At 40.3% G+C, this 17,864-nt stretch overlaps 3 protein-coding genes across 4 annotated transcripts in view; 2 read left to right on the top strand and 1 right to left on the bottom strand.

Annotated features, from left to right (window-relative positions):
• The first annotated feature begins 348 nt into the window (after positions 1–348).
• gclm (glutamate-cysteine ligase, modifier subunit) lies at positions 349–7,215 on the top strand. The gene is made up of 7 exons (XM_077534512.1): positions 349–926; positions 2,007–2,069; positions 3,445–3,529; positions 3,662–3,718; positions 3,786–3,988; positions 4,073–4,187; positions 5,891–7,215. The coding sequence occupies exons 1-7, from the start codon at positions 786–788 to the stop codon at positions 6,058–6,060; spliced, it is 834 nt and encodes a 277-aa protein (XP_077390638.1). The 5' UTR covers positions 349–785; the 3' UTR covers positions 6,061–7,215.
• Positions 7,216–7,819: 604 nt separating this feature from the next.
• Positions 7,820–16,935, top strand: dnttip2 (deoxynucleotidyltransferase, terminal, interacting protein 2). 2 transcript variants are annotated; one of them, XM_077533868.1, is made up of 7 exons: positions 7,820–7,982; positions 9,120–12,145; positions 12,598–12,736; positions 13,054–13,149; positions 15,495–15,659; positions 15,755–15,864; positions 16,659–16,935. In XM_077533868.1, exons 1-7 carry the CDS (start codon positions 7,908–7,910, stop codon positions 16,774–16,776), a joined length of 3,729 nt encoding a protein of 1,242 aa, XP_077389994.1. In that variant the 5' UTR covers positions 7,820–7,907; the 3' UTR covers positions 16,777–16,935. The 2 variants fall into 2 exon arrangements, with proteins under 2 accessions (XP_077389994.1, XP_077389995.1); XM_077533869.1 differs by lacking the exon at positions 7,820–7,982 and adding an exon at positions 8,910–8,978.
• spata6 (spermatogenesis associated 6) overlaps positions 16,260–17,864 on the bottom strand; it is a 34,943-nt gene continuing 33,338 nt past the window's right edge. The window contains exon 12 of the mRNA XM_077533890.1: positions 16,260–17,200. Within this exon, the coding sequence (XP_077390016.1) occupies positions 17,092–17,200 (109 nt within the window). The 3' untranslated portion in view covers positions 16,260–17,091. The remainder of the gene's footprint in view (positions 17,201–17,864) is intronic.

The following is a 17,864-nucleotide window of genomic DNA, read 5'->3' as shown; positions in this document are numbered from 1 at the left end:
GAGCTGTAGTGTAACCTATCAAAAAAATAATAATCAGCTTTTAAAATTATAATACGAATCCTGTCTTTTGCTGAAAGTAGATATAGCGGTTTCAACCGCTTAAATCAAGTTAAATTATATATACAATACTCGTTATTGCGACACAGTGGCCAAAAATGTAGGCAGTAAAAGGCAGTAAAACAAAAAAAAAGTCGTCAGAAGAATAATTCAATTCGGCCGACACTGAAAAAAATCTACCTAACTACTTCGTTACTTATCACAGTCTGTTTCCGCGTCGTTCGCAAAGCGGAACGTCGTATGTCAGGAAGGACGAACGCCTGCGCGTCTATTTACATGACGTCACCCAAAAAAGGCGGGCTCTGGCTGCGTTGATTTTTCCACTTCCGCTTCCGGTGTGCCCAGTGCGAATGGAGGACTTAAAAATAATTGTAGCATTTTCGTACATGTAAAAAAGTGTTATAGTTTTAATAAGAATTCATATTTTGGCGCTGAAAATGGAATATTAAAAGCACACTGTGTTGACGTTTTTCGGCTACACCTCCAGTGGGCGTGTCCCGGCCGGCTTTTACCTCCGTGACCATCCTCCATAACTGTGTCACAGGCAACCGAAGCAGCAAGTCATCCTGACGACGTTCAATTCTTATTGTATCTCTCACGCATCGATTGGTCGCTTCTCAGAAGGTGCAGTCATATAAATAGGGAAAGGTTGGCGACTGCTTCTAGTCGCCACGTTTCGTCACGTCGGTCGCTTTTTGAGCTCCTACTCCCGATAAAAGACGGCTCACATGGATCCTCACAACACGAACGCGAACGCGGAGGCGAAGAGGACCCTGCTGAACCATGCCAAGACTCTGAGGCTGCACACGGGGAATTTAGTCAACAGAACCCGGCTGAAGAAGAAATGTCCGTGCTCGCCCAGCGAGGAGGTAAACTTCTATTTTTCCCCCCCATCGACCGAGCGAATGAGGCGAATGTCCAAGTAGCTAGCGCAGCAGGTGTGTTGAAGAGGGGAAACGTGCTTGACGTTGAGAATTGTTATGTCAACATTTCCTAAACGGGAAGGAAAGTGTCGCTCACAACATGAATGGTAGACGCCCCCTCCATTCGCGGTTTTTGGGTTTCAAACGGTTATACAGTACATTTTGAATGATTAATGCGAACTACTACAAGTCTGCAACTCTTTTGAAATGCCAAATTCGATCTATAAATATTTTTAAAGTACTCCTATTTTAAAAAAGATCACCATTGCATTGCATGTGAAGCCCTTTGTGATTGTTTTGTGATTAAGGGCTATATAAATAAACTTGACTTAAAATTATTTCTAATCACAATGTCTCGTTACTGAGCTATTTTAAGAACTGATCCACTATTCGTGTGGGTAGCAGGTTGGTGACCACTGGTGTATAGTAAACAGCATTATGAACGAGCTAATGCACTGCACTAGGTTACATAACTTAATTACCATTCCGTCCTGGTAGTTATTTTGTCATTTATGTTAACACAATCTTCTCCTTTACTCTGTTTTACTGGAAAACCTGCATCACACAAGCCAGACGTCTCTGTCTGATGATATAATCTTATAGGTTGCATCATAACTTTAAGATTATATCACCTTAGTATGAAAGTGAAACTCTAACTTAAAAACCATAACTGTTATAGCGCGTGTTCAACAGTATTGACTGTGACCTTTGATTTATAACCACTCTTTTCCACGTGTTGTATTCTTCACGGTGCTGGCCTCCTTTGAGCCACTGAGAAGCTGTCAAAAGTGACTTTAACCAAATGGTTAATCAAATGGTGCCACATGGGTGGCATTCATCCACTTGTTATGCTTTACAATACATGTTAGCACAAGTCAAGTGGAGAAACATGTGGTACAGATGTTGCACTTGGAGCCAGGTCGACTCTCAATGTCTCCACATCACATATGAGGAAACATTCATGGAATCATCAAATTTGTGGAAATTTGGCTACACATGAATCTCGCGCATGTTTGTCTATTTCAGCTTCAAGAATGCATTCAGGCTACGCTGAGCAGCTGGTTCTCCACAATAGAAGCCCCGACTGAGGTGAGGTGACCATTTTGACTCATTACATCACGACTGGTGGAAGACTTTTAACTGCAGTCCTTAAGAACTGAGGAAAATGTATGGAAAAATATGATGTAATAATTGAGAAATATAAACCTTTTTGGGGGGATGAAGCACACTCAACTATTTGAATTGAAGACCAGTCCGACTACTATGACTAGCTGTCTGTATTTGCCCTATGGGGCGAGGCTGCACACGGCCAGATGGCGGGATTCCTACGATGCCTTTAGGCGACCTGAACACAAGCTGTCATGGTCAATGTTCATGCAATAGTATCGTGGGCATACCCCATTTTTTGCTATGCTGAGCTCAGCTAATCTGATTTAATGCCAATATCCACTTGAGTCAAATGGCAATGGGCGGACTGCGGAGGTTATAAGAATTCAGAGAACTTGCAGGCAAATACCAGCAAAAGGAACACTTGACCCAAGGTAGTAGATGTAAATACACTGGATACATAAGTCTACACACCCCTGCTCAGATGCTGTATTTTGTGATATTTAAAAAATGTAACTGGGGGATGTGGGTGTGTTCAGAATTTACTACTTGCATTGTTCACTCACGTTAAATTTGAGTCAGCAAACCTGTATGTTTTATTCACTTTGTCAGAGGGGATTTCATTGTTGAACATTTGAACAAGGATGTGTAGTAATGGCGCCCACTTCGAGTTGAACTTCAGTGTCATGCCAAACAAAGTAACTGTACAGCTACTGGTGGATGAATGAAACAACGAAGCAATGCAACCTTAAACCCAAACAAACTCATTAGTCTGGTTTCCAACCATCCATTTTATTTTGAAGCATAGCAAAAAAAGGAAAATTTTGGCTTTGGAAATAAGTTTTGCGAATAGACGCTGACAAGACAAGATACATGTTGCACATTTTGATTGGATATTACGTCACACGTACGTTTGTAGTCACAAAGCAATGTCGGTCAGGTATGTTTGGGGTGGGGGCTTAACAGAAATCTTTTTGGAATTAATTAAAGAAGTGAATTTTAATGCTATTTTAGATGGAAAACAGCAAAGAAACGCTACGGTTTATCAACAATTACAAAAGCAAATTCATACGTCATCGCACAGCGCAGTCGCTTCCTGTTCTTCTCCTTCTTTTAAATTACTGGTGGATCACATCTCTGCTGTGTATCGCCACCTACAGCAGCGGAGTCCCCTCTCAATATTATAAAGAAGAACAGATTGTCCGTTTTGTGCATTTTCAGTAAATTCGCTTAAAAAATATGAAACAATTGTATGAAAACCTATTTAGCTTCAGACTGTCCCAGAGGGTCAAGAGTCACTCAACAAGTTCAACCACCTGAATGAAGTTTTTTTTTGTTTGTTTATTTTGTTTTTCAGGACGTACCAGACACGTTGGACTGTAACATCCCGCAGGCCACAGATGCTATTGTGCCTGAGGAGAGGGAGGAGCTTAAGGTGTCAGGTTTGTACTGTAACAATCTTATGTTCAGCTTGAAAACTGTTTTTCAAATGATGCTATTGACTTGAGTGGCTTCTTACCTATAATGGTAGGCGAAGTGTTGCAAAAATCAAAATGGTGGCTTTGTTTTGACAGCCAAGCTGTTCCTCTTCGAGTCGGGTCAGTCGTCCATCGGGGATGCAGTGGAGATGGGTAAGAAAGAGCAATATTTCCAAATAAATGGCGGTGTTCCTCCACTGACGTCATCTTTCCCCTCCAGCCTGTCGGACGCTGGCCGTGTCCCAGCTGGACTCGGTCATCATAGCGCCGCGCAAGCTCCTGGCCGACGACGTCCAAACATTGGCCCCCCTTCAGCCGGCGTGGGAGGAGCTGGAGGCGCTCGTCCGCAGCCAGAGGATCGCCGCCATCGGCACCTCCGACCTGGACAAGGACCTGCTGGAGCAGCTCTACAACTGGGCTCAGGTCTGCATGCAAACGTCGCATGCAAAAAAAAGAATGCAATTTATTATTGGTGGGTGTAATTTAGAGTGCCTCATTATTATCCAGGTCAAGCCCAGCAGCAACCAAGTGAACCTGGCATCCTGCTGTGTGATGCCACCCGAGCTGACCGCCTTCGCCAAAGAGTTTGACATCCAGCTGCTCACACACAACGATCCCACGGGTGAACGTCTTCTCTTTTTAATCTTTTCACCAAGATATACTTTTGTTTCTTCTATAAAGATCCAGAAATCCCCAGTCACATGTTTGACATAAGAGTGCATTTGCTGGGTCAAGGCTGGCTAACATCTTTTTATATTCAATGCATTCCACAAAAGGAACCCAACAAAGATGTGTCTGTTTGGTCTGTGCATTTTTAAACCTTCAAAAAGGTCACCAAAGCACCATGATGTTTCCATGGTGATCTACATACACATTTAAAACCCTCCAACACGACATTAGATAAAGTATCAACAGGGCTTGAAATTTTCCACATTTGATATGACAACCTTAAAACTGATTACATTTTCTTCTCTCAAAATTATTCTTTTTGTTGTTGAACATGCACCTCAAGAAAATCCTGACTCAATTAAGGTCTACAGATAATTCCTTCCACTTCCACTGACATGCTTAGTCAGTGTCATGCCGCACGATACACGTCACCACACTTCATTAATATTCCAGCATCTTGGGTCAGTGTCAGGGTTACCTGTTTGACGTCTATTAAGCACGACAAAAAAAGAGAGAAGACACTCAGTTCAGGGCTCTCAAGGAGAGAGAGGAGAGGAACTGCGTGACACAATTCACTCCTGCACTCTCGAAAGATTCCTCTCCTCACCCTCTCTATTTACTTGGTTTTCCACGCCCCTAGTTACACGTGTGTTCCAACACTAAAATGCAAATGCATGGCATAGTTGGAACACAGTGTACTTGTTTGTCTATGTGTTGTGCATGTGAGTGGAAGATTGCTGAGTACGTGTGTGGTCAAGTTTGCAATCATTTCTTCACCGAAAACAGGTGACCTCAGCAGACTGGCTCAAACCATTTTGCTGCGTTAGATGTTTTGGTTCTTCAGCTTCTTGAGCAGAGCAATTCTTCTTTGCAAGCAGAGCAGTATTCATTGCAGCAAATGTATGATAACTTATTTACAATTATTCCTACAGTCAGTCATGCTGGATGTATGTAAACGGTCTACGAGCGAGATGTCTACTGAGCTAAACCTACTAATTCTGTCCAAGAATGTTCATGGTGCCAAATTCACTGGTCTAGTTGAAGACGTTGAAGAACATACTAATGTTCAATTGAAGCGATGGCTTGAGTGTAGAGGGCTGAAAAAGAGCCGATCTGATTCAGAGGTGAAGTGTTTTTTTTTTTTTTTTTTTTTTTTTTTTTTTTTTCATTCTTTCTTTCTCTTTTGGAGCTAAAAGGCAAATGACTGGCAAGCCACAAAGGTATTTTTTATTCAAAAATGATTGTTGATGTCGCAAGAATTATACAATCCATTACATATTCTGAAATAATAAAAATGGTCTTGACTGAAGACCTTTCACTTTTCCAAAATGCTTCGTTGTTTATAACTTTGAAGTGTGAAGTCACCATAATTATGTGTCTGTTAGGTGTGGTCCAATAGGATTTTTGTTTTTGCAAGGAAATCACCTGCCTTGAGGCAAAGCAGCTCAGTTGAGCTATTGTGACACGCCCACCAGATGCATTAATTAGGAAAGTCCACACTTGAAAACGCTTTGTATAACAGCATACATTTACTGAGGGCAACAAAAGTGAGCACACCCCTCAGTGAAACTATCCAAATTGCCTCACGGGTGTGAATTAATATTACACGGTCTCATGTGTGTTCAATTAAATGTTATCACCCTCATTTGCATGCAGAGTTGATATCGGCGGCCACCTTCCAGGAAGCAATGCAGGAGGGAACGCAGAACGTGAGCGCAGCCGACTGGAGGCTGGAGTGGCTCCTGCGCTACTCCATCATCGTCAAGAGCCGTGGCATCATCAAGGCCATGGGCTACCTGTTCAGCGCCAGGAAGGCGGAACTCTAGCAGGACAAGCGGGGGATGAAGCCATTTGTTGTATTTTCCATTCACTACCACATGCACAAGTCACATCTCTGCAAACATGGAACCTGGCCCGCCATTTATTTACTGTCAAGTATTGAGTTGTCATGAGGTTTTTTTTTTGTTTTTGTTTTTTTTAGCTGAACCTTTTCATAGAAAGAAAAAAAAATCACCACACAAAAATATAGGGATAATCAATACCTGATATATGAAACAACTTTTGCAAATATGCTGAAACACTAAACTGTTGGACATTTACTGTTAGCACCTCTACAGGCGATCGAAAGCGTTTTAGAGTCCTTTTGAAATTTCATCAACTTTTTGTGAGGAGTGCATGCACACTTCACCGTGACGCACACTGTGCACGTGATAATACGGTTGGACACAACATACCTTGAACACCAGCCATTTATGCTAGCATGTCATAGGATTTTATGTACGTGTGCGTAAAAAAATGCAGCTATCAGATATCAAATGGTCCAGTTGGTGTATGACAGCGTGTACAGTCAATCTTTCTTATGTCAATGTTAAAGGCAGTTTGAGTGACTAATTTTTGCCTTGTAGCTTTACTGTTGGATCATGTCATAGTTTCCTCAAACCTGTTCTAATGTGAAGTGCCTCACAGCAGCTGATCATCTCGTCCTCATACCTGCTCGTATCATCAAGCTTTCAATATATCAAGAAGAGTTGAAAGAAAATGTTTATTTTTTCCGACAATCATTTGTATTTGTGAAAGAGAAATGGCTTATACAGTTTTGATTTTATTTAATTTCTAGATTTTTTTTTTTTTAAAGACTAATTTGCATTCCTCATTTAAGAAAAAAAATGCACTAATTCAGATAAAGTTTTACCATTGGAAACTAAACTAGATATTTTTATGTTTTGCTGATTTGTTGCCAAGGTTGTGACCCTCACTTGTGATTTGTCATGATGAGATTACAAAGTAATATTTTAGCTGATGTCATCAGTTTTTTTTTCTTGTAATAGCTCTAGAGATATGGAAATGATATCTTTTAAGGCATTTTTTATTTATGAGTTAGAACTCACTTGATCCAGTAAATCGCTTGAAATATATCTCTGCTGTACGGTCATCCGTCTGTCAAAAATGGGCTTTATTAAAAAGTACTGTATACAAAAGATGATTGTTGGTATTGGGTTCATTTCAATTGTTTTAAATTGAATATTCATCTTGATGTTCAATTGTAAAATCTATATTGCATTACAATGTGTGCCTTATTTGTATATGATTTATGAATAAAAAAAAAAGACAAACTTTCTACTGTTCCACACTCCAGTCCAGTAGGTGGCGTCAATGTACGTGGACGCTGGTTTGCCAACCACAAAATAAACTACACAAGACGACGAAGAATGTAGCACTTCCGTTTTTTGGGTTTTTCAACTATGACAGTTCGTTTGAAAAAGAATATTATTTGATTAATCTGTTAATTTATCTTGCTAAGTTTTATATTCATAAATGTAAATGCAAAATCGAAACCTATTTTTTTCTGTTTATGAAAGAGATTGATGTATATTTTCAGTCCATTTCTACTTCCAAAAATAAAAAGGCTGTCAAGACTTTGATTTTCTGTTCTCATTTTGGTATTTTTAATATTTCTTAGTTTAAGACCCCTGGCAAATCTTTTATTTTGTTATTGTTTTTTATTTTTTTTCCCTTTCTCTTTACTGTTTGTGTGATGATTTTTTTTGTGTTGTATTTGACATGTTTGGCTTTTGATTACAATTTTGTCACAAAAAAAAAAAGTAGCACTTCCGTTCCGTGTATCGATTGCTTTAGTCTGGTCTCCCAAGCGGAAGTGACAAGCTGTTACAAGATGGTGGCCACCAGAAGAGGATCGCGCGTGTGCTCTCCAACGAAAACAAATGTCGAACAGTGCTGTGATGTCCAGGTAAATGGATATACAACTTATTCCGAGCAGCGCTCGTACATTTTCTGTATGAATGAGATATTGTTTATTGTATATACATCGTAAGTTATTATCAATCATCTGCTGCGTGTACCATCCAACTCACGTGGGCCACCGCTGGCGTGTTTATAAAATGAAAGTTTTCAAACAACTTCATTGACATAAACATTGGTGGATACTTGGTCCAGGACAGACTAAACTCAACAAATAATATTGTGCAGTATGTGTTTTTTAAGTCGAACATAAATTAAAGGATCGGTTCAATCCACGAGCAGTCAAACTACATCACGTATCGTTTTAGAGAATGAACTCCCCTTTTTCTGCATTGATTAGCAACATGGTAAAGAACTACTCAATCGTATTCGCAACATTAAGATGTAACTAATAATGCATAAAATAAGAGAAACGAGGCAACAATGTATAATAGCGTCAGGGTGTTGAAGTATAATTTAAACATGATGATAGTTTTATGTAGAACTAATAATAAAATAAATGTAAGAAGGCATGGGATTGTTAATTGATTATGCTTTAAAGCAATTCAGGCAAAATAACTTGCCATCCTTTGATAAAGCTGGTTGAGGTTTTCCTTTCATGTTAGCACCACCGTATTGGAGGTCGACATATTTTTTTTCCCTACCGCCCAGTCTCAACTGCCTACAAATTCAAGTCAATGTGTTCCAGTTAGGAATCCTAGGTGTAGCCACGAGGGCTGCAAAGTTTAGCAAAATAGTTACATTAAAATAATGATTATTACTCATAACAGTTCTTCACAATCTTTATTGATGAAAGGCACACATTTTACCTTAGAAACATTTTTTGGCACTAAACACATGTCACAAAGAGTACAATAAAAGAGGTATTATGACATCAATTACATGTCACAAAGAGTACAATAACAAAGCTTTATCAATCTACTTAATATGACATTTTGGCCTGTTTATTTGGACACAAAAGTTAGATACTCTACTGTACATGCAGGTATTTAAGAGACATGCAGATATTCATTGACATATGATCAAATTTTTTTCTGACAAATGCCTAGCTATCACTAATCAAAGCAATGACGCTAACACATTTTGTTGAGTTACATTTGTGATGTGATCCTCTCTTTCCTCACAGGCCACTCCATCAACATCAACAGGGATGAGGACCAGGAGTGCGGCCTCACAAGGGGAGAACTCCACTCGGCGTGTTTTGTTAGAAACCAGCAGTCGGCTTGAAGAAGAATCCAGCGGCCGGCCGACGCCCCTGTTGAGAAGATGCGCCCGAGCCTCCAGACTCCACAGCCCCGAGCAGCCTGGCACCCCTGTGGGCTCCACCCACGAAGCAGATGTGTCGGACCTGGAGTCGTGCTCCTCCGTCATGTCCGATGTGGAACTAACGGTGACGCGCAGCAGGGCGGCCCGCAAACAGAGTCAAGAATCATCCGAGGCGGTGGTCCCCTCTTTAAAGAATGCCCGAAGCACGAGGAGGATCGCTTCAGAAAAGAAGGTGGAATCCAGTAGCTCTGTTGTGTCTGACAGTGAACCTCTGGTGACGTGTCGCAGAAGGAGCCGAAGACTTGCCGGCACTTTGACTTATGCAGAAGGAGAATTGTCTGAGGCGGACTCTTGCACTTCTTTAGGACCTCCGCAGAAAAAGGTCCAAAGCACCAGGAACAGGGCAGCTCCTCTCAAGGCCGGAGATGACAAGGCGGACTCAAGCGCTTCACTGCCGTCGGAATCCCAAAGAGTCACCCGAAGTCAAAGGAGAAGCACCAGATCCTCCGTCAAACGGCAAACGGAAGTGTCAGACCTTTCTGACACGGAGAGTTTGGCTTCCGACGTCTCGGGAGCTCCGGCTTCTCACTCCTCGATCCGCAGAAGTGCCAGATCAAGAAAGAAGCTGTGTCCCATTCCTCTGAACCTGGACGACGCCTCGGAAAGCTCGCCGACTCCGATTAGCCGAAGGACAACGAGACGCACCGCGGCTGAAAAGTCGTGGGAATCCGATGGCTTTGAATCCGGTTCCGAATACACCGTCGGCTCACAGGAACAGGTGACGACCCGAAATGTGCCACCCGACTCCCTGCTGGAAAGCACGGTGGTCACCGAGGACGCGGACCGCACCTTGCTGGAAGAAGAGAATAAAAGCAGCATGATGTCAAATGAAATCGTAATGAAACAAGTCAGACCGGCAGATCTGGACAGGGAGGAGGAGGTTCCTGTCGAGGCCGCAGTGGCGCCCGTAGACCAGCAGGGTGAGCTGTCCGCTGCAAACCAGGAAGAGGATCCCTCGGCAGTGGAGAAGATGGAGGAGGAAAAATCCTCAGGGGCAAGATGCGAGGATGTCGGCGCAGACGATGAGAAGGGCGACAACGTGCGCACAGAGGTGTCACGGGATGACCAGGATTTGCATGCAGATGTCTCGAGAACACAGGAGGAAGTGGAGGACATGGAAGCCGAGCAGGTGACATGTCAGGAAGCAAACATGGAGAGCAGTAAAAAAGAAGAGGATATTGGTGAAAAGAAGCCTGAAGAGGCCGAGCCATTCGTGGACGGACAAGTGACACCTGAGGACGCAGAAATCACGGAGAATATGTCAACAAGCCCTGTTGCAAGCAGGGATGATGACAAGTTGGAGGAATCAGAAGAAAAGGACAAGAGAGAGAGACAAGTCCTTACCGAGAAGTCCGAGGAGACATCGGCGGTCATCGTTGAGCAGGCGACACCTAGGAAATCTCCGCTTATGGACACAAAAGCTACCCAGACCCCTAAAGCAGTCGTCCTATTGGAGTGCAACCAAGATGAGGACGACGAGGACATCTCAGACCAACAAGACAAGCATACAGAAGAGAGACGATGCCTCTCCAAGCCCGAAAATGAGATGGTGGCAGTCGAGTCTGTCGACGAGCAAGTAACAGCTGACGAACCGCCCACTGTGGACACGAAAACCACCGAGAGAACGACAGCAAGCAGCCCCGTGGCGAGCAGCGAGGACGAAGAGGACGACGAATCAGAAGACTCCAGCAATCCCGAGGAGGCGACACCTAAGAAATCTCCGCTTAAGGACGTGAAAAGTACGCAGGAAACAGTCAGCCTCCTGGGAAGCAGCGAGGATGAGGATGAAGACGACGAGGAGGACGTCTCAGACCAACAAGACAAGTATACAGAAGAGAGAAGATGCACCTTGAAGAAGCCTGAAAATGAGATAGTGGCAGTAGAGTCTGTCAACGAGCAAGTAAGACCTGACGAACCGCCGACAGAGGACACGAAAGCCCCCGAGAGAACGACAACAAGCAGCCCCTTGGCGAGCAGCAAGGACGAAGAGGACAACGAATCAGAAGACGACGACATGGTAGAGAGACGAGTCCACTCCAGGAAGCCCGAGGAGATGGCGGCGTCCGTTGTTGAGCAGGCGACACCGAAGAAATCTCCTCTTAAGGACTTGAAAGCTACCCAGGAAACAGTCAGCCCCCTGGAGAGCAGCGAGGATGAGGATGAAGAGGACGAGGACGTCTCAGACCGACAAGACAAACATACAGAAGAGAGACGGTGCCTCACCAGGAAGTCCGGAAATGACATGGCGGCGTTTGAATCTGTCGATGAGCAAGTAAGACCTGACGAACCTCCGCCTGAGGTCACAAAAGCCACCGAGAAAACGACAACAAGCGGCCCCGTGGCGAGCAGCGAGGACGAAGAGGAGGACGAATCAGAAGACGACGACATGGTAGAGAGACGAGTCCACTCCAGGAAGCCCGAGGAGACGGCGGCGACACCTAAGAGATCTCCTCTTAAGGACATGAAAGCTACCCAGAAAACAGTCAGCCTCCTGGAGAGCAGCGAGGATGAAGAGGACGAGGAGGATGAAGAGGACGAGGACGTCTCAGACCAAGACGACGAGGATCCAGGAGAGGGGCAAGGACCCTCCAGGAAACCCGCCAAGGAGGTGGCGGCAGCTCTCGACGGCCTGTACGTGGTGGACACGCGACCCGGAGAGGACGTGGACGAAGATTACTACACGGAGCGCCTCACGCGGGAGGAGGTGGTGGGCGCCCAGGAAGGTGAGGAAGAGGACGAGGAGGAGTTTGTGGACGAGGAGGCCAACGATGACGAGGACGACTGCGGGGAAGAGGCGCTTCTCTTGTCAAGCAGGAATCCTTTACTGTGAGTCAAACATAAGAGACGCTAAGTCCTATCTGAAATTAATGATTGTTGTTTTACGACGGCCACGTATAAAAAAAATAATAAGAGGGCGGGGGCAATATTACGAGAGAGAAAAAACTCACAAAAGTGGCAAATTTGTGAGGAGAAAAAAAATAAATATATATATATATAATTTATTCGTGGCCCTAATATGCCGTCGTATTGTTCACACGCACAGTAAGAGACTCCAGTTCATGATGTCACTCGCTATACCACGCCTCTTTAAGGCACACATTCAACACTACTGTTTGCTGCCAACTTTAGCAGGTTTTAGCCTTTTCCCTTTGGGCAATGTCAACAAGAACACTCATAAATAATTATCTGATATAAATATGTCTCTTGCAACAATTCATTATTTTCCGTCGAGCGTGTGAAGGAAATGAGGCGTGACGTCCCCTCGCCATCTGTTGCAGGAAAGAGATGTCCAGTCGCATCGACCCGGGCATCAACATGAGACAGCTCGGGGGTTTGTACATCACTTTGGACGGCAGCAAATCAAAAGCGGGCTGCAGTTCGGTGAACCGGCAGAAGGAGAAGAAGGACCAGGATGAGGTAAACGCTCAACGTTGACGTGTTTTCCGGGAGATGATCAATAATGAGCGTTACGATGGTTCCGCGCTGCTGGGGAAATCCATGATGGCTTGGCAAATGTTGATTTGAGTCAGATGAAAGGTCCTTTTAACGTAACTAATTTTTCATAGATCGTGAGAAAATGTGCCTATCCTTATCTGTGTCCACAGAATTTCACACTCAAATCACACTCGAAGTCGATGCTAATATTCCGTTAACATTTGAATGGGATCGTGCAACCACTAGTGATGTTTTCTAAACAAATAATGTTTTGTATTTAAATGTACAAATGTGCACAGGTGATGAAGAAGAGCGTGATGGGATCGGACTTTGAGAAGAAGGATGCAGTGCCACCTTATAGTGAATCCAAACAAGCCTTGAAGAAAAAACGCAGAGTAGGTTCAACTACCTTTTTTTTTTTTTTTAAGAGCTCAATTGTTCGTTCGGTAGTTGTTCGATTCAACGCCTTATCATCATTGCCCTTTTTTTTTTTTGTGCGTGCGTTTGCGCGTGCGTTTGTGTGCAACTACCATTTGTGATGATCTTTTACTGGATGCACACCTTGAAATTGACAAGTGTAGGTTGCCAGAGGTGTAGTTTGCCAATAACTATTGACCGTCTCAAATTCCCTGAGTCAGGTGTTTATTTATTATTTAAAAACAACAACAACAACAACAACAAAACAACCATTTATAGTAAGGCTGATCATGAATAGTAGTGAAGTTTTTATTAAAAAAAAAAAAAAAAGACCATGTAGTAAGGCATTCTTTTTTTTTTCTTCTTTTTTTTAATCAAAACGACCATGTAAGGAGTTTTTTGTTTGTTTTGTTTTTTGTAATTACCATGTAGTGTATTTTTTTTTTTTAAATGACCATGCCAAGTAAAAATATGCATTTCAAAAAAAAAAAAAAAGACAATGTATAGCAGGGATATCAATATAGTAATAAATACAGTATATAGTAAGGTGTTTTTTGTTTTTATTTTACGGTAAACAGCCAAGTAAATAGTAAGGTGTTAAAAAAAAAAAAAAAAGACTATGTAAGACATTTAAAAACAAACAAACAAAAAAAGACTACCGTGTATATAAGGCGTATTTTATTTTATTTTTTAAACGACCATGTATAGTAAGACATTTAAAAAAGAAAAAATGACTATGTATAGTAGGGCGTTTTTATTTATTTATTTATTTTTTTAAACGACCATGTATAGTCAGGCGGATTTTTTTTTAAACGACCATGTATACTAAGGCGTTTTTGTTTTTTTTTGTTTTTTAATGTCCATGTATAGTCAGGCATTATTTTATTTTATTTTATTTTTTAAACGACCATGTATAGTAAGACATTTAAAAAAGAAAAAATGACTATGTATAGTAGGGCGTTTTTATTTATTTATTTATTTTTTTAAACGACCATGTATAGTCAGGCGGATTTTTTTTTAAACGACCATGTAAGGCGTTTTTTTTTTTTTTTTTAATGTCCATGTATAGTCAGGCATTATTTTATTTTATTTTATTTTTTAAACGACCATGTATAGTAAGACATTTAAAAAAGAAAAAATGACTATGTATAGTAGGGCGTTTTTATTTATTTATTTATTTTTTTAAACGACCATGTATAGTCAGGCGGATTTTTTTTTAAACGACCATGTATACTAAGGCGTTTTTGTTTTTTTTTGTTTTTTAATGTCCATGTATAGTCAGGCATTATTTTATTTTATTTTATTTTTTAAACGACCATGTATAGTAAGACATTTAAAAAAGAAAAAATGACTATGTATAGTAGGGCGTTTTTATTTATTTATTTTTTTAAACGACCATGTATAGTCAGGCGGATTTTTTTTTTTTTAAACGACCATGTATACTAAGGCGTTTTTTGTTTTTTTGTTTTTTAAATGTCCATGTATAGTCAGGCATTATTATTATTATTTTTTTTTTTAAATGTCCATGTATAGTCAGGCATTATTTTTTTTTTTTTAAACGACCATGTATAGTAAGGCATTTAAAAAAGAAACACAAAGTGACTATGTATAGTAGGGCCTTTTTATTTATTTTTTTAATGTCCATGTATAGTCGGGCATTTTTTTTTTTTTTTTTAATCGACCATGTATAGTAAGACATTTAAAAAAGAAAAAATGACTATGTATAGTAGGGCGTTTTTATTTATTTATTCATTTTTTTAAACGACCTTGAATAGTCAGGCGGATTTTTTTTAAACGACCATGTATACTAAGGCGTTTTTTTGTTTTTGTTTTTGTTTTTTTAAACGACCTGTATACTAAGGCGTTGTTTTTTTTTTTTTTTTTTAAACGGCCATGTATAGTAAGGCGTTTTTATTTATTTTTTAAATGTCCATGTATAGTCAGGCATTTTTTTTTTTTTTTTTTTTTAAACGACCATGTATAGTAAGACATTTAAAAAAGAAAAAATGACTATGTATAGTAGGGCGTTTTTATTTATTTATTCATTTTTTTAAACGACCATGAATAGTCAGGCGGATTTTTTTTAAACGGCCATGTATACTAAGGCGTTTTTTTGTTTTTGTTTTTGTTTTTTTAAACGACCTGTATACTAAGGCGTTGTTTTTTTTTGTTTTTTTAAACGGCCATGTATAGTAAGGCGTTTTTTGTTTTTGTTTTTGTTTTTTTTTGTTTTTAAGCGACCATGTATAGTAAGGCGTTTTTTTTTTGTTTGTTTTTTAAATATAATTGCGAATGCATCTGATTCGTTTCCCCCATCGTCCAGGTGGAACGTGAGAAGACGACAGGCGATGCTTGGTTCAACATGAAAGCTCCCGAGCTCACCAAAGAGTTGACGGGAGACCTGAAACTGCTGAAGATGAGATCCTCCTTGGATCCCAAGAGGTTCTACAAGAAAAACGACCGCGATGGCTTCCCCAAGTACTTCCAGGTCATAGCACGCAAAAAAAACAAACAAACAAAAAAAAACCCCACAAAAAAGCATGTGTGGCGTAAACATTGTTTCTGTGCTTTTTTCCTATACAGGTGGCCACCGTGGTGGACAACCCCGTCGACTTCTATCATTCCCGCATTCCCAAGAAGCAGAGGAAGAGAACAATGGTGGAGGAGTTGCTGGCTGATGCAGAGTTCAGGAGGTTTGGCATTTTATTTCTCCATGCGTTCTTAGAAGGAGAGGCGCTAAATTTATTAAAACACAGTCAGTGTCAACTGAGCAATTTGGTTATTAGCACTTGTAAGAAACAGATAATTTAAAGCTGTCAAAATTAATACATTTTAATATTCCAACGTAAACGTATGGAGCCTTTTTTTATTATTATTATTATTATTATTATTATTCAAAATGGTCCTAATCTGATTTCAGCATATCAAGTAATAGTAATTAACTGAATTCTGTAGTCCTTCATAAAAGAAGACTTCTGTGTTTAATCAAAATAAGACATTTGCAAACATCTATTTTTACTTTGGAAAACAATGACCGAACCGGTAACATAGTACAACTTCAATAAGAAAGGAGTCAAGTAGAAGGCAATTACAGATACTATTCCAATTCACTATGTACTTTAATTTTTTATTTTTTTTTTAATACAAAAAACAGATGCATGCTTTTCTTTGGTCAAAAATACAGCATTTATAGCAGCCATTTTATTGCTGTAGGAATGCATTGCACAAAAACAAAATGTCATGATTGAAACTGTCAAGAAATAAAAGTGTTTAATTTATAACCCAACAAAAAGGAATATGATCATTGTCAAGGTCAAATTTTTGATACAGCTTATGTACAAAATGATTAGTGAGTGAATAGTGAATCAAGCATTTTTCACATTAAAAAAATAGAACTAAATATACACCTTAAAAAATTAGATATAACTTAATTTGTGTACTTAAAAAAGTGCAATATGACTTAATTTGTGTACTTGTGTGTTTTCAGTAAGAACAAGAAGAAGTACCAGAACATCGTGGCCGAGAAAGCAGCTCAGTCATCAGGCAAGCACAAGAAATTCAAGAAGAATAAATTCCACAAGACATCAGAGAAAGCTGCAAAGTGAGACAAACGAGTCTTGCAAGGAAGGACATGTACACGAAGTCAATTATGCTATGTACAATTGGGAACAACTTGTAAACAAATGGGGTTTTAAATATCGGCATGTGGAACTGTACAGCAGTTACTGGCATTTACAAATAAAGTGTGACATCTTTAAACTGCACCAATGTTTAAAGTTTTGCATACATTAAAAAAAAAGGCACAGCTGGTGTTTGAAATGGTATCAAAACTGATGAAATGACTTGTGTGAGACTCAACGCAACAATATGTGTCAGTGTGTACTTTAAAATGTTGGCTATGTACTTCCTCTACGCTGAGATCAGAAGGTCAGCCGATGGTCCAAGGGGACTCTGTGTGTCAGAAGGATCTTCTGGACTCTGCTGTGGATCTGCTCCCAGTAGGATGGACTGGGATCAGTGGTCTGCAGCCTGGGAAGCCCAAACAGCAGAAGAAAACTGAGCTGTGAAGCTGTTCCAAAAATAGTTATGAAAACTGTGAAATGTGAAGGAGCGTTGACCAGCACAATATGAGTAATGAGTTTATGAGTACTTCATCTCGAAACAGTCAAAAATGAGCTTCATTTTCTTTCAAAAGGCAATTTATATTGAATCACATTGAAAAGCCCAGAACATGCAATTTTCATTTTGTTCACTAGAGGGCGGCACACCCTCACGTGAAATAGCGGAATGAACGCTTTTCAACCTGGAAACTCGGGGGTCATTTACCAATAAGTTCTTCATTCAACCTTGAACACAAAAGCTACATTACGACACTACTATTACTACTACTACTACTACTACTACAAAAAAGGTTTATTTATTTTTGAAAATGATCATGACTAAATGAGCTTTTATTTAAAAAAAAACAACAAAAAAACCCGACCAAAAGAATATATATAGATTTTTTAAACGCCCATGTATAGTAAGGCATTTAAAAAACAATCACTACGTATAGTAGGGCGTTTTTTAATATGTATATATAGCCAACGACCATGTATAGTAAGACCCTTTTTTTTTTTTTTTTTTTTAAACAACCATGTATAGTAAGGCTTTTTTTTTTTTTTTTTTTTTTTAAACGACCATGCATAGAAGG

Source organism: Festucalex cinctus, chromosome 10, assembly GCF_051991245.1.
Source record: "Festucalex cinctus isolate MCC-2025b chromosome 10, RoL_Fcin_1.0, whole genome shotgun sequence".
NCBI lineage: Eukaryota > Metazoa > Chordata > Actinopteri > Syngnathiformes > Syngnathidae > Festucalex > Festucalex cinctus.
This window is presented reverse-complemented; position numbering and strand designations above follow the sequence as displayed.

Coding starts and splice junctions, on each gene's coding strand:
- gclm (XM_077534512.1), top strand. CDS start 786: ATGGATCCTCACAACACGAACGCGAACGCGGAGGCGAAGAGGACCCTG. Junction 927..2,006: donor CGTGCTCGCCCAGCGAGGAG/GTAAACTTCTAT, acceptor TGTCTATTTCAG/CTTCAAGAATGCATTCAGGC. Junction 2,070..3,444: donor CAATAGAAGCCCCGACTGAG/GTGAGGTGACCA, acceptor TTTGTTTTTCAG/GACGTACCAGACACGTTGGA.
- dnttip2 (XM_077533868.1), top strand. CDS start 7,908: ATGGTGGCCACCAGAAGAGGATCGCGCGTGTGCTCTCCAACGAAAACA. Junction 13,150..15,494: donor CCTTGAAGAAAAAACGCAGA/GTAGGTTCAACT, acceptor CCCATCGTCCAG/GTGGAACGTGAGAAGACGAC. Junction 15,865..16,658: donor GCTGATGCAGAGTTCAGGAG/GTTTGGCATTTT, acceptor GTGTGTTTTCAG/TAAGAACAAGAAGAAGTACC.